This window comes from Pongo pygmaeus, chromosome 4 (genome assembly GCF_028885625.2).
Source record: "Pongo pygmaeus isolate AG05252 chromosome 4, NHGRI_mPonPyg2-v2.0_pri, whole genome shotgun sequence".
Classification (NCBI taxonomy): Eukaryota; Metazoa; Chordata; class Mammalia; order Primates; family Hominidae; genus Pongo; species Pongo pygmaeus.
In genome coordinates this window covers 5,477,499-5,500,520 of record NC_072377.2, presented here as the reverse complement: position 1 = coordinate 5,500,520, position 23,022 = coordinate 5,477,499, and the positions used below count along the sequence as shown (strand labels likewise).

The 23,022-nt window shown below is 38.8% G+C and overlaps 1 protein-coding gene across 1 annotated transcript in view; it reads right to left on the bottom strand.

The window, feature by feature from the left end:
* Positions 1-23,022, bottom strand: part of ICE1 (interactor of little elongation complex ELL subunit 1) — a 67,901-nt gene that overhangs the window by 12,366 nt on the left and 32,513 nt on the right. Inside the window, exons 12-17 of the mRNA XM_054488136.2 lie at positions 20,429-20,838; positions 12,957-17,744; positions 11,671-11,839; positions 9,201-9,361; positions 4,466-4,656; positions 2,134-2,240 (exon numbers count right to left, since the gene is read on the bottom strand). Of these exons, the coding sequence (XP_054344111.1) occupies positions 2,134-2,240; positions 4,466-4,656; positions 9,201-9,361; positions 11,671-11,839; positions 12,957-17,744; positions 20,429-20,838 (5,826 nt within the window). The remainder of the gene's footprint in view (positions 1-2,133; positions 2,241-4,465; positions 4,657-9,200; positions 9,362-11,670; positions 11,840-12,956; positions 17,745-20,428; positions 20,839-23,022) is intronic.

Sequence of the window (23,022 nt, the reverse complement as noted above, 5' to 3'; positions counted from 1 at the left end):
TGGGGTTTTCTAAATATACAATCATGTCATCTGCAAAGACAGTTTGACTTCCTCTCTTCCTATTTATTTCTTTCTCTTGCCTGATTGGCCTGGCCAGAACTTCCAATACGATGTTGAACACGAGTGGTGAGAGAGGGCATCCTTGCCTTGTGCTAGTTTTCAAAGGGAATGCTTCCAGCTTTTGCCCATTCAGTATGATACTGGCTGTAGATTTGTCATAAATAGCTCTAATTATGTTATGTTCCATCAATACCTAGTTTGAGAGTTTTTAGCATGAAGGGATGTTGAATTTTATTGAAGGCCTTTTCAGTATCTATTATCATGTGATTTTTGTCACTGGTTCTGTTTATGTGATGGATTAGGCTTATTGATTTGCATATGTTGAACCAGCCTTGCATCCCAGGGGTGAAGCTGACTTGATCGTGGTGGATAAGCTTTTTGATATGCTGCTGGATTTGGTTTGCCAGTATTTTATTGAGGATTTTCGCATCGATGTTCATTGAAGATGTTGGCCTGAAATTTTCTTTTTCTGTTTTGTCTCTGCCAGGTTTTGATATCAGGATGATGCTGGCCCCATAAAATGAGTTAGGGAGGATTCCTTCTTTTTCTATTGTTTGGAATAGTTTCAGAAGGAATGGTACCAGCTCCTCTTTGTACCTCTGGTAAAATCTGGCTGTGAATCTGTCTGGTCCTGGGCTTTTTTGGTTTGTAGGCTGTTAATCACTGCCTCAATTTCAGAACTTGTTATTGGTCTATTCAGGGATTTGACTTCTTTCTGGTTTAGTCTTGGGAGAGTGTGTGTGTCCAGGAACTTATCCATTTCTTCTAGATTTTCTAGTTTATTTGCATAGAGGTGTTTACAGTATTCTCTGATGGCAGTTTATATTTCTGTGGAATCAGTGGTGATAACCCCTTTATCATTTTTTATTGTGTCTATTTGATTCTTATCTCTTTTCTTCTTTATTAGTCTGGCTAGTGGTCTATTTTGTTAATCTTTTCAAAAACCCAGCTCCTGGATTCATTGATTTTTTTGAAGGGTTTTTTGTGTCTAAGAGATCTTTCTAATTAATAGATCTTATCACTGATAATTCTGCAGGGCCTGGACAGCAGCTTGTTGAAGACAAGACAGAAGAAAAAAATAAGTAAAAATGAAAATAAAAATAAAGATTCATAGGAGATAAGTAAAAATAAAAACTAACGATTTGTAGCAAATAAGGAAGCAGAACCAAATGGCCATTGAGGTCCTCTTTAAATATGAAATTAAGAAGGATCCATGTCTCATTTAAAATATTTTTAAACAATCGTTTAATTTCTGTAATACACTTAAGTGACCCTTAACAAGCAAGTATGAAAAAATTGGGGCAGGTGGTATGAAGATATCCTCCATATAGTTTGTGTATCTGTCCCCGCCCAAATCTCACGTTGAATTGTAATCCCCAGTGCTGGAGGTGGGGCCTGGTGGGAGGTGTCTGGATCATGGGCACGGATCCCTCATGAATGCCTTGGGCCATCCTTGTGGTGAGCAAGCTGTTGCTCTGAGTTCACAGGAGATTTGGTCATTTAAAAGTGTGTGACCCCTCCCCGCTACCCCTCACTTGCTCCTGCTTTCCATATGTGATGTATCTGTTCCCCCATCACCTTCAACCATGATTGAAAGCTCCCTAAGGCTTCCCCAGAAGCCAAGCAGGTGCCAGCATTCTACTTCCTATAAAGCCTGCAGAACTGGAAGCCAATGAAACCTCTTTATAAATCATCCCATCTCAGGTAGTTTTATATAGCAATGCAAGAATGGCTTAATACAATCCTTATTTTAGAAACCAAATGAAACTACAGTATAATTTATAGCAACTTATATATCCTAGTCTTTATGTATATTAGTATTAGCATCTAAAAAGAACTCAATTGTAACTAAAATGTACTAACATGAAAAATCTTAATCTCTGAAAAAGATGAATAAAACACTAATTTACAAGGAGAGAGAAAGGAGAATGACTTAAGTACAAAAGTATCTACTCTGATGGTTGTAAAATCAGAAATTTTCAAAGTCAGCATACATTATTATACAGTTACCCCCTACCCTTCCATCAAGATATCAATAACAAGAAAAAAACAATAATAAAACAGACAACTTACCAATCAGCCTCAGTATTGAGGCTATAATAATATCAGGAGTATACGCAATGTTCGCATGTCCTTTTCTGTATTTTATCCACTTATCCATCACAGGCCACAGCTCCTTACTATAAAACAACGACATGAAAAGATGTATGCTCATCATCACTCAAATAATACTAATGATTTATCTTATAAATGATCCTTAAGCAATAAGTGAAAGAGGGTAACTGCTGAGGATCTAACATTGTGAGTTCAAGTGAGAACAGATACTGGATGCTCACATCTTCTCCAAGAGCATAGTTGTACCCATGCTAGCTTAAACGTGGCTGCAAATTCAGCGCTTGCATCTTGTTCTAACTCTTCTGAACAAGGCTTTGGACAGAGAAGCTGAACAGCATCCCCAGTGTCCCAGAACTACGAAGTGGTAGAGCCTGAGTTTTCACTTGGACTCTCCAGGTGCAAAAGCAGCCCCTGTGTTTTAGAAGCCAAGTTACCCGGCAGGATCACAGACAAATAAAGCTGTGCATGTAAACCAAAAGGAGCTAAGCCAGAGGAAAATTGTAACTTCAGTAATCAAATAACACTTTAGATGGATAAAAGAAACTTTCCACTGACTGAAAACAGTGCCAATTCCTCTTTGTCATCTGTTTTTTCAAAAATCTATCTACTTCTTTCATGGCATTCTTAAAGAATCACTAGAAAACTTTAATGTAGACAAAAGAAAAATGATAATTAAAAGCATTCCAAACTCAGTCTCAGATCATTACTACTCTTCTAATTCTGGCTTTTCTTCTAGATACTCCCCACTCTCTATGGATGTAAACAACCTGGAGAGAGCCACCAGTGCTGAGGAAGGGAGCAGGGTTGGCAGTTGCTCAGGTGGAGATCCTCATGTTTGATGATGTCTTCACGAGTGCAGGGATCATGGACCAAGCATCTTTGACGGGCACCGGCCCTGGTCTCTTCATGCATAACTGGGGCCAGCAGGGCCCTGCCTCATGGGTTCCCATGAGGATTCAGAAAGCTGAGGCCCACAGCAGGCCCTGACACATCATTATACAGACTGGCACTGGACAGACTGTTCTGTCATTTTCTTATTTAGTTAACAGACTGGGAAATACTTTTCCATGTCAATACATAGTAATTCATTCATAGCTATGTGTTTTAATATAGCTATCATCTCATAGAGGAGTGCCATGATTTGATTCCTTACTGTTTGACATTCAGATGTCTAATCTTCCCTTAGTGTCAAGATGATGAACAAGAGTAACAGACATCCTTGGACACACATGGATCCATGGACAAGGTAATTTCCACAGCTTCAAGTATCTCAAGGATATGGATTATCAAACCTTTGATGCATCCTTTTTAATGTCACCAACTCCCTTAAACCAGCCTTTCTCAGCCAGGGTTCCACAAGAAAATTAAGACCTACAGAAAAATTATTTGAGTGACAGTTTTCTCCATTCTCTCAGAGATGGTACAAAGCTAGTGCCAGAATTATAGATGCACAGAGAAAAGTTAATTTACTACATACAATGAATGTCTGAGAGCTTAATTTTCTCCCAGGTGACAGAAGCTGCTAATTTATAATTCTGAATATTTCTCTTCCCTTTAGGTTTTGTGAGCATCTGTATGTTACGATAATGATAATTAATTTCATTCAACATACATTCGCCAGGTGCTCCCCTTGTGTGGGCACTGTTCTGCATGCTAGGGATACGCCACAAGCCAAACAAGGCCACCCTCCGCCCCTCCAGAGTCATTTCTATTGGGGAGACAGATGATAATAGCAGAATTGCACAAAAACTAGTGACAGGTACTATAGAAAAATAAAGCAAGAAAATGTGATAGGGATGAAGGTAGTTTTTTTGTTTTTTTTTTTTTTTGAGATGAAGTCTTACTCTGTCACCCAGGCTGGAGTGCATTGGCACAATCTCCGCTCACTGCAAGCTCTGCCTCCCGAGCTCACACCATTCTCCTGCCTCAGCCTCCTAAGTAACTGAGACTACAGGCGTCCACCACCACGCCCAGCTAATTTTTTGTATTTTTAGTAGAGACAGGATTTCATCATGTTAGCCAGGGTGGTCTCGATCTCCTGACCTCGTGATCTGCCCACCTCGGCCTCCCAAAGTGCTGGGATTACAGGAGTGAGCCACCATGCCCGGCCGTGATGAAGGTATCTTAAGGGTAGTTTTATTAACTCTTATAAAATAAAAACAGTGTCATTTGTAAATGTTTCATCTGCCTTACACGCTTAAACGACAAAAACGATTCAAGCCATAATTCAGTGTTCAACAATTCAACCTTACAATAACACATCTTTATTTAAATTAGTAAAATAACTAACCTTATGATGTTATCATGCGTCCAGATCCATTTCTGATGGCAGCAGAGCAGATCAATGGCAAATATGTATTCCCAAGTGTTATCACTTAGGTCTTCACCAAATTTTTCACTAGATTGAAATTCTGTTTTTGGACATAACTGTATGGTCAAAAGCAGCTTAGAAACCATGAAGCCAACATCTACCGGGGCATTCTAGCAAATGAAAAGAAATAAAATAAAATCTGGAGTTTCAAATAGAATGCATCTTACCTTAGTTCTCTAAAAGACTATAATAAGCATTCGATGACTAATCATTTAATCTGAAATACCTTTTTAAAACAGTTTGACTAAGGAACCATGTTTATCTTAGTCACAGAATGATTACACAACGGTAGTTGGATGAGCCAGATTAAAAAGCAATATAGGCAGGATGCAGGATCCAATCAGGTAGAAAAGAGCTTACCTGTAATCCAGATAGGAAAGCACAGTTTCACAGTTTCATCAACTCAAATTAGATAATTAAAGTTAGAAAGCTAGTTATAATTATAAAAATAAACCTTTAAAAATTATTTAAATTCTATTATTTTTCTGACATCGAGTATCAGTCTGCCTTTTCGAGAAATTCATAAAACTGAATCAGACAGTAATAGATTCTTATTTCTGGCTTTTTTCACACCTGTGTATAATGTGTTGTGATATTTATCCATAGTGTTGCATGAAAGAGTAGTTTGAACTTCTTTTTACTGCTGAGTAATAACCAATTATATGGACATATTACTGTTTATCAATTCATTTTTGACTACTGTTAATGCTGCTACGAATATTCATGTGCAAGCCTTTGTGAGGATGTAAATTTCACTTCTCTTGAAAATACCTAAGAGTGGAACTCCTGGGCCTCTGGCTAAGAAATGGCTTAACTTTATAAGATGGTGCCCAACAATTTTGCAAAGTAGTCATGCCTTTTCACGTTTCCACCAGCACTGCATGAGTTTCATTATAAAAATAATACACATATAATACTCAATATACTTAATACAAGAAAAGCCTTGGGCTTGGAAATTTGCTTTATTACTAGAAGGACTCAACAAGTGAACCTGTAGCTTAGCCATATATATCCTGAAAGGTTCTAAGTCTCAAGGTTTCTATAAGATAATCCATAGCCAAATCATGGTTCAAAGTAATACACCTGATAACCAAAACTCAGCCAGTATGGTAAATATTTCCCACTTAGAAAAATCAGTGACTTCACAACCTGAGCAGATGCAGAAATAAATTTTGACATGAAAGAAATCAAATCCATATATTCACTTTTTTGAGTACCTATTTTACATTTTGCAGTAATTGTGAACATGGGATAATCTGCATGTATACAATACACGCTCCATAAAGTGCTGAGAATCTCCTATGTTTAAGGTGTGGCTGTAATTGAAGTATTTGGTATTAGAATCATAATTTTAATTAGACGTGTTTAACAGAATGTAATTAAGTTTGTAAACATTGAATATTTATTACAACTCATGTTCTACATTCAAGAGTTGCTTAAGTGCTTAGAAAATTATGCTTATTAGATTTGAAGGCCTACTTTAAGTGTTTCTGAAGAATACATCTTAAGTTTATGAATACGTTTAAAGTTTTAAGATAATCTGAAATTTGTAAATAAGATTATTTAGGAAATGTTAATCTGTTAAATACATGAGTTAACTAACATTCATCAATGGCCAAAGTAAACACATTCTTACTTTGTTAACAATTAATTGATTTAGAAATGAAACATGACTCATGAATTTAAATGCTTTTTTAAAAGGTTTATAAATTTACAACTTTAAAATTCAGCAGTAATTTAAACCAGGAAGTCACTTCTACATATAGAGCATCCTTTAAGATTTTATCAACTCCACCAGAATAAGTTGGAGGAAGAACCACCTTGAAGAACCCAACCCAGGGAAATACTTCCCATCATGGTTACAGCAGGAATCCCTAACTCATGATTTTAAAAGCTGCAATAATTTCAAATTTTACACTGAAGATAATACTACTGATTTCTTGTTAACTAGCAGTATCATATTTAATAAGTTTCCTTCTATTTCCTAGTCTAGGAATAATCCCATGGGGGTTTCTTCTTTAATTTAGTAATGTATTGATTTTCTGATTCTGAATTCTCCTTGTTTTATCAGGATAAACTCTATTTAGTTATAAAGTATTATTCTTTGAATACACTACTGAAATCTGCTGTTTAGTGACACTTTTTACATCTAAGTGACTCACTAAAAACTGGCTTTTTTCTCTTTCTTATAGCATTTTAAATTGGGTTTTATTATTAGAAATGAACAGAGGCTTTCAATTTTTCCTCATGCTTAAAATAGATTACAGTTACTTGGTTCTTTAAAGATTAGATTAAAACTCAGGTAGAATCTATACATGTCTTTGTATAGAAAAGTTTTAATCATCTTTTCAACCAGTCTTTTCAAGTTTTCTACCCCAAAGCCAATATTCATCATTTTTATTTTGCCAGGAAATCACCCTGTTTCCAAATCTGCTGCTATAGGACTGCAGGTAGTAGTCTTCTCATTCTGTATCCTATATGTCTACTTTCCCATTTCAAATCTTCACTATTTTTGCTTTTCTCTGTTTTTGCTGATCTGCACTGTCAGCTATCTATGTTGCTGGCATTTTTTAAAGGTAGTATTTTTGTCTTCTATGTGTTTCTGTTTCTTTTCCACTTCATTACTATTATCTCTTAAAATTTATTCTTTTCCTCTGGTTCCCTTGTCATATTTCTAATGTTGAAGATGAGTAGCAGTTAACTTCATTTATTTTCTGCTAAACAACTAAGACATTTAAGATACTTTAATGAGTACATGTTTTCCAAAAAAGCTAGAGATCTTTGATTCTGAGTTTACCTTTTCATTGACTTTTAAGACTGTGATTTTACTTTTCATATTTTATTTGTTCCCAGATTGTCTAAGAATGTATATCTCAATTTCAAAGTAAATGTAAATATTTTGAATTTTTTTTCTGTTAAATTTTACTGAATTATTACCAGAGAATTTTGGGTGTGAAATCTTTGCTTTTAGAAATTAATGTTTTCATGTGGCCAATTCATCATTCATTTGTGCAAATGTGTCATAGATATATAAAAAATACATATTCTTCATACACGTTTACTTTTTAAATTAATGAACTGTACTATGTCCTCATTCTTGTTTACCAAATGTTTAATTCTGTAAGCGAGTATTTGGAAATCCTGTAATATAATGTGGTTTTATTCTCCAAGTATTTCTCACCTTTCTTAAAGTTTTGACTATGTATTTTTATTTGATACAATATTTAGCAAATACATTTAATAAAATGTTATGTTCTTCATAAGTAATGTCTTTTTAACCATATCCTGCTTAATTCTGAACAGGTGAAAGGAGATGGGCTCTAGTGTGCAAGCGGAAAGACCCGAGTGACAGCAGGAGCAGGCTGGACAAATAACATTCTGAAGGTGGGTAACCCTCTAAAGGCAAGTAACTCTCCAGACACAGTAACTCTCTAGGAACAGGTAACCCCCTGTAGGCAGGTAACCCTCTGGGAACGGGTAACTCTCTGGAGGCAGGTAATACTCTGGAGGCAAGTAACTCTGTGAACAGGTAACTCTCTGGGAACAGTTAACTCTCTTGGGGCAGGTAATGCTCAAGGCAGGTAACTCTCTGGGAACAGGTAACCCTCTGAAGGCAGTAACCCTCAAAGCAGGTAACTCTCTGGAGGCAGGTAACCTTCCAGAAGCAGGTAACTCTCTGGAGGCTGGCAGCCCTCTGGAGCAGATATATATGTAGTTGCTGGTATCCACTGGTAGGAGTCGGGATGTCCCTCCTGACACAAAATGACCAACTAGACTTTATGACAATACCTCACATGATCTACTCTGTTGTGTCTAGATAGATTGATGAAGAGATCATTACAAACTTGCTTTTTAATATTTACCTAACTTTTGACCACCAAAAGCTCTTTCCTTTACGTTTTATAAAAAAATAAAAGCCTAACAAATACTAACATCAAAAGTAATAATAAAAAAAGGCAGAAGAGCATATAAAATTCTGCTCCACACATAAGCCAAGGGTAGTTTTTAGAAAAGGAAATACATGCTCATTAAAAATAGAAAATAAAATTTAAAAATCAGTATCACTGGCTTCAGTACCTCTTCTTGAAGTTTGCTACTGGTAGTTAGACTCTCATTAGATAAAATGAATGAATGAAATAAAATGATGAAAGAACACCCATCTAGACACTTACTTTAACTTATCAATAACTAAAAATAATAATAAAAGATAACACGGGAACAAAGTAGTTAGCATAAAAACAAATTCTATCAACTGGAAAGAAAAATAAAGCATATTAGATTTTTAAAATCCTAATAGGAAAAAACTGAAATATATATATTTTTACCTAAGTATCTATTGAAGAGCCAAATAATTTTGTAGCTTCTCTGAGACTTTTAAACATATATACCTATGTGTGGGTTTCATCAGTCATAAATTAGTGTATAAAACAAACTGTTAATCAACACAATCCTTTGGTCTACTATTCTTCCTTCAATGTCTCATGCATACTTAATGAACAAAATGGATAAGCTCAGGCTAAACTGATTAAATTTTAAAAGATCTAGAAAGAAGAAAATGCCTATGAACTAATAGAAAACTAAATACACAACAAAATAATAACATTTACATAGTATCTAAAAGTAAGGTACTGTAAGAAATAGAAATAAAGCTCACCTTTTCCCAATTAAGAAAAGCTCTCAAGCAGTTCAGAACCTCTCCTTTAGCACGTTGCCTGGCAACTAACTGCATTGCTTTATTAATCACCGATTGAGAGAGAAATATATCATGCCACATGTTTGCAATAAACAAAGTTAATTTTTCAGACTCCGGAAAATCTATGAGAAATAAAATAATACAATAAATCTTTAATGTATGATCAAGTGAATAAATTGCAAATTAAGAACAAATTGTATTAATTTCACTGGTGCCTTGCAGGCATCCTGCAATGGAGGAAGCTGTAAATGGGGAGCCCAGATGAGACTCCAGTCACAGTCATTTCCAAAATCCGTTCTCCAACTTCCTTGGTCTCAGAATTCTCCCATTTGGTATGTGTCATTACAGCCAATTTTTATGCATTACATAGGTTTTACATTACATTACATAGGTTTTTATGCATTACATTTACTCATTGAACACATAAAGCTTCTGATTTGAAGAATTTTTTAAAATAAATTCTAGATGACAATTCTTTTGTTGTAAATACTTTCTCCTACACTCTGACTTTGTCTCTTTTTTAAAAATTAATTGAAGTGTAGTCTACAGACAATAAAATACACTCTTTTAAAGTATAAAGTTCAATGAATTTGGACAAATGATTAAATCCACGAAACCACCACCACAACAGTCAATATCATCATTCCAAAACTTCTCTCGCTCTCGTGCTCTGCAGTGAATTACCTCACCCCAGATACAGAGAAGCCCTGATCTATTGTCACTATACATTAGTTTGCCTTTTCTCAAATATTTATTAATGGATTTGTGAAGTAGGTACTTTCTTCTGTCTGGCTTCCCTACTCAGCATGTTGTTTTCGACATTCATCCGTGTTGTTGCACACATTGGTAGTCTATTTCTTTGTATAGCCAAGTAGTATTTAACTGCTTGATATATCAAAATGTTTTCCATTCACTGGCTGATGGACATTTGTTTCCAGTTATGGGCTCCTATGAGTCAAGATGTTACATCTGTGTGCTAGTTTATGTAATGATGTCATGATCTAACTCTGTGTTTCTGCTGCATAAGTGCCTGAGTGGAATTTCTGAGCCATAGGATAAATGAATGTTTTAATTTCATAAGAAACTGTCAAACAGCCTTCCAAAGTAAAGATTTTTATCCTGTTTGCTGTACAATCACATCTTTTTAGTTTTCTTGTTCTGCTTTATCTATCATTGACACATCTAAGAATAGATAGCTCAAAGCACAAACTCACTGCACTAAACCTGATCTGTTAATTTTTGAATCCTATGTTTATCTGGTGACACTTCAGAGTAGAAACAAGACAAATAAATTCTCTCCTTACAGAGTATACAAGCTAGAGGAGCAGAGAGACAGCAAACAAAATATTTAGTCTTTAAGAAGTGGTAAGTGCCATGAAGGCAAATAAAGAAAAATAAGCGATCCAGGATGACTAGGAAGGTATGCGAAATTAATGGAGTGAAACACAAGAGTTGAGGGAAACAGAGCAAGAAAGCTGTCAGCACAAAAGCTTGAGCTAAGAATGGGCTTGCTGTGGTTGAGGAAGAAGAAGAAATCCATCGTGGTCTTGGCCGAGCCCACACCCGTTCCGTCCCACCACCTGCCAACTGCTGAACTTCATGTGTGTGTTTGTGATGTGACTATGGGCTGTCAGTCCCACTGGACAAGTGTACCTCCATCTGATTTTAATCATCACAGAAATCCTAACATTCACTCCATAATGATCTGTTGAATGAATGACTGAAAGAGTAAACAAAGAAATGAAGTGGGCAAATGAAACACTTAGCAGCTTCGTTCACAACAGTAAAAAGTGATGGATATACTCAATTATCCTGATTTATAAGCCCCATAAACATGTTAGTCAAAGATGGTAAATGTTTACCACTGAGATAAAACGGATATGATACTAGGTTTCATTTGTATATCATATGATTTAAAAATACTGATAATTTGATACAGCAAAGAATGATTCCCAGTCTGATCCACTAGTAGGGATAGAAGAAATAGTAAAGAGAAAAGAGAAATCAAAGGACAACCCTCATGTCACCATCTCCTTTCAGCTTTCTCTCATCTACTTCTTTTCATCAGCTTACAATTCCATCTTAAAGTTGCTGCCCTTTCCACCTAGTGGTACAGCAGTTTGGCTTGTCACTTAAAGTATCCCATATTTTAAGGCAACTATATCTAATTCTAAAGCAGCTGCACAGAGCACAGAACAAATACACAGTAATGAGAGATACTCATTTATTTACAAGTGGAAATATAGTGCTGATACAAGTAAGCCCTACTAAAGACCAGGTGCAGCTGGGTATAGCTAAAGCTATTCAATGGACAAAACATAACATTATTTTAAAAGACACACACTAATCAGAGCTGAAAATTTAGACTCCAGTTTAAGGGAAAAAGGCAATCGTATATTTTCAATACAAAATTGTCACAATCTAAGCATACCTTCTTTAAGTAGGCTGTAGCAAAACAAACGAGCTCTTTCCAAGTCTCCAAGTTGCCGACAAATACCCACATACACCCTGCAGAGGGCGTGAATGTAATTGTGGTCCATAGATATCTTCTGAATTTTTAGTTCTGAGAGAATAGAGTGAAGCAAGCACTCTGCTAAATGCTGGATTGAAAAAAAAATTAAAAAGGCAATGTACACTCATATTTATCTTTAGCCTATCAAAGATTATCTAAAAGTTACAAAACTTAAGTATCCATTGAAAAAAATAAAACTTGCGCTATCAGAAGGTAGAGCACAGTAGTAACTGGTAAGAACTTACCTAGCATGGTAAATCATGAGAATCGAGGTCGGGGGCATTGAAGAAATCCCCACACCTGTCTGTTTCCTATGGTTGGTAAATGCTGCAGATGCCAGAATGCAAGTCTCAAAAGACCTAGCTACATACTGTCACTACCACTAGTCAAATAATCATAATTTCTTGGGTTTTGCCTTATGTAATCTGCGTATGTGAGTGTATGAAATACAGTATATAATTCTACTCTCATTCTTGTTTTCTAAACTCTAATTTACTCTATATACTGTTTAAATTTAAAATACTAAGTAACACTTTTCGTCCTAAGAGGAGCATTACATGATAATTTGATATATGCATTCATTTCCTTTCAAAGTGACTTATGGAACTCCTTATGCTTTCTGCAAGTAAGCAATCTAAAAAAATAAATGTTTATGCCAAAATGACTCCAAGTATATGCAGATAAGCACTAAGTGTGATCTGTCTAGCACTAGAAGTCATCCAAGCAAGGTACCAGTGGATATTTAGAAAATATAGAACTATAAAAGTCCTAATAAACTACGTATTTAAATTTAAACCATCCCTTTTTTCCCTCTCTTGACACCAAGCATTTGCTCCTGTTTGATTTGTAACAAAAACTCAAGGAAAAGAAAAATTATGTGATAATTTAAAGCTTTGAAGAAAATAATTTTAAGCCTCTAAACATGCCAGGATCAAGTGGATATATGTAATTTTAGTCCTGACAGACACTTTAAAAAAATTTTAAGCAATTTAATGAATAGAAATGACCAAATCTCCAGCATCTTATCGTATTTTAAATCTGTAAAATGCTGGCTAGAAATATAGTCGTAATGTTTACATGGATAACTCTTATCCTTGAAGTAAAACTTTTGTTCATGGTCATCTACACATTTTGCTGACAGTAAACAGCATCTGTCTTTGAGGACATGTAATCCCTAATGCACTTAGAAAAGAGCAGCCACATACCTTTTTTGTTGTGCTAAATTCATAAACAACTTCTTTCTCTTGATCTCTCATTACGGGCTTTTTGGAGATATTTCCCACATATACATGACTACGAATGACAGGTAACAGATCAAAAGAAAACTCTGCAATTTTCTTCAGGGCATTAGCTATGGCTTTATCATGGGACTCCACAGTTTCTTTTGGGCTTAAAGGCAACTGTGAAACTGCACTGATGGCTGGACTAGAACAACTTCTTTCCTCATCTGTTGTTGCAACTTCAGCTGGAGGGAGGCTCCTTGGGAGGTTCTTGTGGATTCCTTCTGCAGTGACTCCCCTGGTTTCTGGTTCTGGGGACCCAGTGTCTAGGCGCAGTCTCTTAGCACTTCTCAGTGTAGACGTTGACAGTGTTCTTTTCCCGCTTGAATCCTGCTGAGTCCCCAAATCTCTTGACTTGTCTTCGTTACAGTCACCACCAGAGCTGCTCCCAGTTTTGACAAAAGCAGTTGCTGCTGAAGTGATCGTTTTGAATCCTATCATAGCACTGGCAGGTCCCGGTAAATTCTTACAGTCAGCAGGTGGACCTCGTGTGAGTTGAATATTCCCTTTGAGGATGTTGAGGGTCCGGGCCCTGGCAGATAACTCTGGGTACATGGTGTCAAGGATTTTCACAGAATTCTCCTGAGGCCCTCCCACAGCGGCATGGCCAGATGCACAGGGTGGCAGTCGGCCAGGCACAGGAAGTGCGTGCTTCGGTGTGGCCGCACAGAACTGCAGAGGAGACGGCACTACCCTCTCACTGGCTGAAACTGCAGATGGAGATGGAGAAGGATCTGGAGGAGAGGCATGTCTGGGGTCCTCTGGCCACGGAGACATGACAGGAGGCACTGGGGTTTCACATAAGGGAGAAATCTGGCCGACAGGAGAGGTTGGTGAGGAAGGACTAGAACTCGATATCAGTGGAGAGAGTGGCTGTGAAGTCCTTGGAGGTGTAGCTATCAGAGGAGCAAGCAGAGGCGGCAAAGGAGGCCCCACCTCTTGCCGTATTTTACTCAGTGTGTCAGGAGAACAATCTGTAGGAGTGGATGTATCAGCATTTGCTAAAATGGTCTGAGTTTGGCTTCTTTGAGTTTTTGTATTAGCTTTTTCCCCTGAAAATGACTGAGCAACTTCACTCTGATGAGTTTCACCTCTGCTCGACGCTGAAGTTTTTACTGGTTTGTTTGACTGATCTTTGTTTGAAATCTTTGATCGATTCTTATTTTTGCCAGATGGCTCTAGTTTTGAGTTATAATATGTGTGATCAGACGCAACAATCTGAGTCTCGAAGTTTTGATCATAGATTTGAGAACTAATCCATATACTAGGTTTAACGGGTCTATTTCGCAAACGACTCTTATCAAAGTTGGTGCTCTGACCACTGCTTGAAACATCCTCTTGGGGACATGAAAGATTATTGCCACATGGAGCCTCCTGAAATGCAGGGCCAGTGTGACTGGCCTCTGGGGACTTCTCAGCAGAAGTCACTGGGATGCAACCGGCTTCCAGCTCTCCTTGATCCTGAGAAATAGGGATGTCTCCAGGAATGTCACACAGTGCGACCTGGTCCACATGTGGCAGGACAGCCACACCACTGATGATTGTCCAGTTGTCCCCCTTTTCAATGACCAGATTCTGATCCTTATTTATAAGTACGTTTATAACTTCTGAGGTCACTGTTGCTATCTGACACTGAAATGTTGTTTCGGCCTCACAGTTAGAACTTTGCTCTATCAATGGCTCCATTACAGAGTCAGAGCACAAGGCTGATGGCTCCACAGGTTCTGGCAGGTCTTCTTCCCCACCATCGGTTTGCCTGCCTGCATCTGAACTGGCCTCTGGTCTGCTCTGAGTGTTTTCATTCTGAGGCCTACCGCTGATGGGAGAGCTGCCCTCAGTGTCCAAGGCAGCTGCTTGTGGGGTTGGTTCTGAAGCATGTGATGAGGAGCCAGTCGTTTCCCGAAATGGACTTTTCTCTTTTAAATTCTCAGTGGTCATGCTGTTATTTATATTTAAGAGCAATAAACTGCCAGTATCTTTACCATTGCAATCTTCGGAATTTGTTTGAAGTTCTTGCCTAATCTTGGTCAGAACCTCAGACAGAGTTTCCAAAGAACACTGAGTGAGCTGACTTGTATTTTTTAACGAATAATCATCTTCCTCTGATTCAATCCACTCTTCACAGGTTCCAAGTGTTTCTTCCTCACAGGGTTGCTTTCTGTATTTTTCTCCTATTTCACTTGCCTTTAATTCTTTGTTCATTTCTTTACTTAAGGTTCCTTTACTAGAACATTCAGAAACAGAGTCCCCTGAACTATAATCCCCTAACTGGCAGCTCTCAAGAAACATCACAACCTCTGATGTGGAAAGTCTATCCAGCTCAGAAAAAGTACTTATGTTAAAATCTTGCAGAGCTGACGTCAAATAACCTACCTCTAAGGAAGGTCTCACCTCGGCTACACCAGCATCTGTATCTCCTAAATTTTTCTGTGGGTCATCAGGAGCATCTTGCTGTTCGCTCCCCTCACTGCAGCTAAATGCCTCACTCTCTACCTCAGTGTCGTCTCCCCCCTCTCGAATGCCTGTGTAACAATGTAAGGTACCAGGCAGGCTACTTTGGGAGGTATCCTGTGTCTCTCCATGTTTTCTGCAAAATGCTGAAGAAAAAGTAGTGTCTGTGGTACCAAAACACTCAGGCAAAGCACCACCGGGAGTTATAGATTTCAATTTCCAAAGTCCGTTAGCATTTTGTGGTGTGCTAGTAGAATCATTTGCAACAGCCAGGGCCTCACCACCAGATCTCCCTGTGTCTCCACAGCTGGTTTCTTCAACAGAAAAACCTCCTGACATGGTCACTTCTGTGGCTGGAAGCACCTCACTGCCATGTGTCCCACTGGAGTCCAGATCTGTGGTCCGAGGCTGCCTTTGCTTCTGCCCATCTCCCTGCACTGCAGCTTCTCTCACAATGTCTTGGTTTTGGATGAGGATGTTTTCAGAAGAGAAAGATAATCTGCTATTTGTGGAACAATCAGAATTTTCTACTGGTGAAGAACCACCTGGAGAATTAAAATCTAATTTTCTCCTAGAGGCAGAAACTTCTGGTGAAATGCTTTTCACAGCAGCCACCTCCATGATGTTTTGTGTTGTATCATCTCTTTCCCCATCACATTTTGCTATAGTTGACATACCAGTTTTGTTGCCACTATTTTCTGTTACTAAAGTAGGCTCATCCCTATGTGGCCTCAAGTGTTCCAATTTGGCACTCTGAACCTTTTCAGGTCTTGTCTGTTTTGTGATAACTGATACTTGATTAGGCAACACCGATGCAGTGGTCTTGAATTCTACAGGATTGTTATTTTCTCTAAGAAGATCAGGCTTGGGTGTTGGTCCTCTACTTTGTAGGCATGGCATTGCCTTTTGTAACTGATGGCTAGTCTTCTGTTCATGTTCTGATTTGGCTCTCAGACTTTCTTCGCTACCTTTCCTTAATAAATCACTATGGTGCCATGAAGTACTTTTAACAAAACCCAAACCACTCTTGATCAAGGCAGCCTGAGAACCTATTAATGATGTGAAATCTGGCTTATTTAGTGTGAGCTCAATTCTTGGATCTTGACTTTCACATTGCCCATCTTTTGTTGCTTTCATAAATACTGACCGAGGAGGTGAATGTATTTTGGTCAAGCCTTTTACTACTTTTGTATATTCTATCCCACTGCTCTTCTGATCATTAAAATTAGATGCTCCCAATTCAGGGTTCAAGGCACACAAGCTATTCTCCAAGTTGTTTCCTCCTACAGAACACTCCGGTGGCTCAGACTGCAGATGTAATGTGTTTAAAGTTTTAGTTTGCAGTTTATGTTCTGAATGATGCGGTTCAGTAGAGAATACTTTAGTAGTAATATCTGTATCATTACCACAGTCTAACCCAGAAGAAGACTGGGGATTACTGCCAACAGACAATGCTACCAAGGTAGAAGAGGAAGAAAAACTGGTTTCAACGTCAAGCCCTGCTACATCCATGCCATCACCTGAGTCATCATCTTCTGATTCAGGCGATTCTCCTAAAGTGAACCCTTGAGTATCTTCTTTTTCCTTTTCCAATTCTCTAGATAGTCTGTGAAAATGGCCAGAAACTGTGATACGGTCTGGTTCAGAAGTGATTTCATTAATTCGTGTCCACTTAGTAAACTCTGATTTGGGCGATCCTATCATTTTAGACAATAGGGTTTTTCCTTCAGATTCCATGAGTTCATTTAATGGCCTTTTGCCAAGAGGAGAAGAACACAACTCAGACTTCCCAGGGGCAGCTTCCTTCTCTTGTGCAGGGCTGGCAGACAATCTCTCAACGCACAGACCTCGAGTGAGTTTATGAATGGTCTTCTCAGTTTGCACTGACTTATCTATTTCCCTAACCTCCATCTGTGTTTTTGTCTCATGTAAAATGTCTCTTTTTCTATCACTCATGGATCGAGATGCTGTGGTCCAGTGTTTTTCACCAACTAAGGAGTGTGTGGCAGAAGATTCTCTCAGTGTTGCTGTGAAAGTCTCCAGTCCAGCAGTTGTCACTTTATTTACTTCCCATGTATTCAGAGCTTGGATAGCTTCGTGTGATTTGGGCTTTTCCTCCCCTGTACCACTTCCTTTATTTTTTCTCAATGAGCCAAAATAATGTGATTCAGTTGTATCATCTTCTGAAACAGACTCAGCAGAATTTCTAAGCTGGACTGAGTCATTATCGCTGGAATCTGTATACTCTCCAAAGTAGGTTTCCTTTAAAAATATGAATTATACTTGTCAAACACTAATTCAACAGATTAACATGACTATCAATTAAGTGCATTATTTTTTAAAAGTACATGTTTCCTGAAGAATCTTTACAATCACATTTGAGCAGGGGCAGGCTAGGGCCTGGAATCTCTGTGGTGGGTGGGGAGTTCTCCAGCTTTGGTCCAACACTGTTCTGCTCTCTCCTTAAGGGTGCCCAGCACCCCGCAGAGACACCTCCCCCAATAACAGACATGCTTCCAAGTGCCACACCCCACTCTACACAGGGTTATGTTTCTCTTAACTTTCAAACATTCCTACTTGCACACTGTTACTTCCCCATCATCTAGTAACAAAGGCTCTGACCCAGGTTGCTGGCCTCTGGCTTCACAACTCTCTATTTCCTCTCTCTCTGGTGTGTCTGACTTGTGCCCGGTACAGCCTTGTGCAGTGGGGGAGGGGTGCAGTCTTGTGGGTATCTCCCACCACATATCTCCTCCCCAACATGTCCTCACAGCCTGACTGATGTCATCAACCACACCTGTGCTACCCTTACAACGCTTTCTCCCTCCCAGCCTGTTCTCCAGCCACCTCTGCTCCAGAACCTTTCACTGACCCCCAACTCGTCTCCTCCTGAGTTAACTGCCTAGAGCATGTGGCCCACTTGGCGTGCACTGACGGCATCAACCACCTTGTCTCTATTCTGTTAGAGAACAGTGAACTGGTGAAGATTAACAGCTGCTGACATCAACTTGCTCCTACTGAAAGAATTCTTTCCTCTTGAACTCCAGAGTACCACCATCTCCTGGCTTTCATCTATTCTGCCCTTGTTTTCAATCTCCTTTCCTCACACTTCTTCTACTTGTCACTTACATAGGGATGGTTCCCCAGGGTCCTGACTGGGACTCCATCTTCTCCTCTTCCATACTCTTACTGGATGACATCAGAGCTGCATGACTTCCGCTGCACTCAAGTGCTGGCAGGTCCTGAACGTCTGTGCACCACCACAGCCTCCCTCCAGTATCTCGCCTGTGTACATGCATACCTCATACCTAACATTCTATACATTATTCTCCCAAACAGGGTCTCTTCTTATATTTGCTATTTTTCAACATCTTTGACTCCTCCATCTCCCCTGCCACATTAAAAATGTCACCAAATGCTGCTAATTTGACCTCGTAACATTTTTCAAACCAGTTCCCACCTCTTTAACACCAATGCCACAACTTAGGTTCAGGTATCAAGAATTAAGTGAGCTGTGGCCAGACGCAGTGGCTCACATCTGTAATCCCAGCACTTTGGGAGGCTGAGGCAGGCAGATCACAAGGTCAGGAGATCGAGACCATCCTGGCTAACACGGTGAAACCCCATCTCTACTGAAAATGCAAAAAAATTAGCCGGGCGTGGTGGCAGGTGCCTGTAGTCCCAGCTACTCAGGAGGCTGAGGCAGGAGAATGGCGTGAACCCGGGAGGCGGAGCTTGCAGTGAGCTGAGATCACGCCACTGTGCTCCAGTCTGGGCAACAGAGTGAGACTCTGTCTCAAAAAAAAAAAAAAAAAATTTTAAGTGAGCTGCTTATTAAGCCGCTACCCTGCCTGTGGTCTTGTCTATTTTCTGACTATCCCCCCACTCCCTACTCATTCATATTGAAATGAAACTTTCAAATAAAAATCTATCTTTCAGTCTATGTCTTTGGATTCATCAAAGATTCCCCACTTCAGGATAAAGTGGGAACTCCCTGGGAGGATGCACATGGCCTTTCCCAGTGTCACCTGCATGAATCTACCACACACAGAGCTCACCCTTGCTTCTACATTCTTGTGAGAACAGCTCCTCCACCTGAAGCACCCCTACTCACGCCTTAAAACTCAGTGTGGGGATCAAATCTTCAGAAGAATCCTGCCTGTCCCCCAACCTGCCCTGGCCTCCATTCAGGACTGAGCTGCTTTTCTTTATCCTCCCAAGCCGCGTGTTTTCCACCACTGCAGGGCTCTACACAGCAATGAATCTGTTTGCTCCTTTACTGCTCCCACCTCCACACAATGAAGCCCACTGAGAGGCAATGGCATCTTTCGTCACCTCTGCACACCCAGTGTCTAGCCTGGTCCCTGGAACGTAACAGGCACACATGGTGTTTTCATAAAGAAAGAAACTGATTCCAGGAGCAAAACATATATCTGCTCCTTAAGCCAAAAACATATACATCTGCTTCATAAAGACTAACTTCCTAAGAAACTACTATAAACCATTCAGCAAACACAAAAGATGATGAATTCATCAAATAAAGGTAGAGAACTCGGCTACACCAGGTTAAGGGGCATGGATGCTATATACATGGATTTTCCTGTCACTATATAACTCCACGTATACAAATATGTGTTTAATTCAGTCATTCCATATCAAGAGATAAAAACAATTAAGACACAGCCTTCCTATAGAAAACTTGTAATTTGGCTGTGGATAAAGACTACCAAAATGCAACCCTAATACAAAGTGAAAAAATTCATATCATATATGTTGATCCAAAGGGTAGTGGCATGCTTTTTAAAATCCTCATGTTACCCCCTAACAAAATTGGCTAAAATGAATAATCTGTGCAAGAATATCACTAATATCCTTTGAGCATCAAGGACATATTAGGATAGACAATGTACCCACTTGGTAATTCAAATTCAGAGAGCAAAACTCACAGGTGCAAATGAAGAAGGTAAGGAACCCAGGTGTGGTGATGACATCGGAGGGGGCGAGGGCACTGGCGACAGAAGAGGAGGGGGAAGTTTGAAGAAGTCAATTGCAGCTTGAAGATCTTCATCAAAAAAATGATCATGATCAACAAATTCAGTGCTGCCACCGTCATGATGACTTTGTACTAAAACCTCAAGATTTCCATTCTCATTAAAAACATGGTCAGAACTACAATTTGTTCCACTGGAGCTCTGTTTTTCCACATTTTGACATAAAAAGTCCTCCTTTATCTCCATGGACAGTTTTGTGAGGCATGTCTGCACATTTGAGGTCCTGAGAGGGCTGCCTTGTGTTGGAGGTAGCGTACCATCTTCCCCAGGCACTCTGGAGCTGGTGATTGCTTTGGCAGGTTTTTCTGTGTGGGGGAACAAAAGGAGGTATCAGGTATTTACAATATCAAGAAAACTTAAAAAAAAAAAAAAAAAAAGAAACCTTATTACAACAGTTCAAAATGCTTGAAATATTAAGTTCAAGTAAGCAGAAACGTTTTTTAAAAGGCAACCAATCGCTTTCTAAACATTATCCTAGAAAATCAATACATTTCATACAAGTATGCTAGCCTTGCAGTAAGAAAAGTGAGACAGACAGGTGAGACGGACCGGTGGGTGGATGGATGACACAGCTGGAAAGGCATCCACAGCCATGAAAACGGGCCTTGCTGGCTCACTCGGTCTCTGGGTGAATCCTCCCATACAAACAGCAGAATCTGGCAGAGAAACAACTTTGTGCCTATAGGTTGATACAGAACACTATTTTCTGTCCAAAAAGTGATTTGAAATCAACTAATATCAAGCCTACCCATGGCCAAATCTGTACAATGCTCTCTAACTGAAAGATCTGATGAGGTCTATGAATACTCAGTATGATAATGCAACAGAAAAGTTCCTATAAAAACCTAATCCTCGTCTTGATTTTGGTGAACTTCAGGTGTACTAATTATTAACAAAAACATTTGATTCCATAACCATTTATTATATTTGCCAGCTTTAAAAGTAAGTTTTATAGAGGATCCAGGGCTCCTTGGATAAGCGGTTGATTATACAGCTGGGAAGGGAAAATCCAAGCAGAGATGGAAACATCTTGCGGTACCAGAAGTAAACAACTCAAAAAAAATGGAGTATTTATGAAGGGCCCAGAGCCAATCTGAAGAAGCTCCCACCAAAGCTAAAAGGATAGCAATGAATTATTATTTACGAATACAATAAATATCTATGAGACTATACTGATGTAAACAAGTAATAAACGGTAGATAAGGAACAGCTCTTCCTTACGTAAGAATTCCAATTAATGAATGCAGATGAAATGAGACAAATAAAAAATCACTATTTGGCAAACACTAAAGCAGTAATTATAGCAGGCAAGATCCACTGCTGTAGGCTAAAATCAGCAGGTGACAACTGGAAAGAAACAGAATATTTGCACAACATTAAAGAATCTTTCTCAAGTTGATTCATTAGGAAAAAAAGAGTAACTTTACAACATAAAAACTTGCAGATACCACCTTACCCAAGTGATCAAGGTTAGAGCCCAGCGATAATACATATCCACATCACCTATCCCTAGAACAACTCCCTGAGCAAAGAGAAACATCACCACTGTGACGTTCTTGCCACAAATACACAACCTCAATCTGATATGAGAAAACATCAGATAAGCCAAAACAATGGGCTTTCTACAAAATTATTCTACAAAATAATATTCTCCCAAAGTGTAAAAGACATGAGAGATAAAAAAAAAAAAAAAAAAAAACAGGAACTTTTGGACTGGAGGAGGAGAAAGCAAGATGACTACTAAAGGCAACGTGGGTTCCTGTACTGCATCCTGGAAGGAAAGGAGGATACCTGGGGAAAACTGTGGAATTCACAGTTTAGTTAATAGGGTTGTACCAAATGTCCTGGTTTTGATCATTGGTAACTGAAAATGTTAAAAATCCTGCAATCTGCTAAGGGATCCATGGGGATTCTCTGAACTATTTTTATAACCATCCTCATATGAAAATAAAAAGTTAAAACAAAAGAATATGTCTTATGGTATAATAAGATTCCAAAGATACCATGTTTTCCCTTCTACTTTGGAAAAATTAACGTAATATATTTACCCCTCAAAAGCATATTTTTAAGTGCAAACATTAGATTATGAAATGAAGAACAGCTCTTTTAATAACAGCTTGACAACATAAAATCAAATGCTTAAAATAGAATGCTAATTGATATAGAAGGCCAAAAAGCATCCCCCGGTTGCTTCTGCCTAAACAGATGAATTGATAAATTATAAACTGAGGTGACCAATTTAAGAGTTGAGGGCACCATGTGGTTAACACCAATGGGTACCTGGCAGGTGAACCGAGGGAAACATCTAAAGAAACCCCATCAAATATGCCTCCGTACACTCGACAAGTTCTGAATCTACCATATAAGAATCAGTAACTTGTCCCTTAACATTTTTTCCAAGGAAACTGTCTTTAGAAGCCTGAGAGGAAAATAAGGTGGAGGTTTCCATAGATTTAGAACCTCAATGACCTGTGAATTTACAGCAGCTA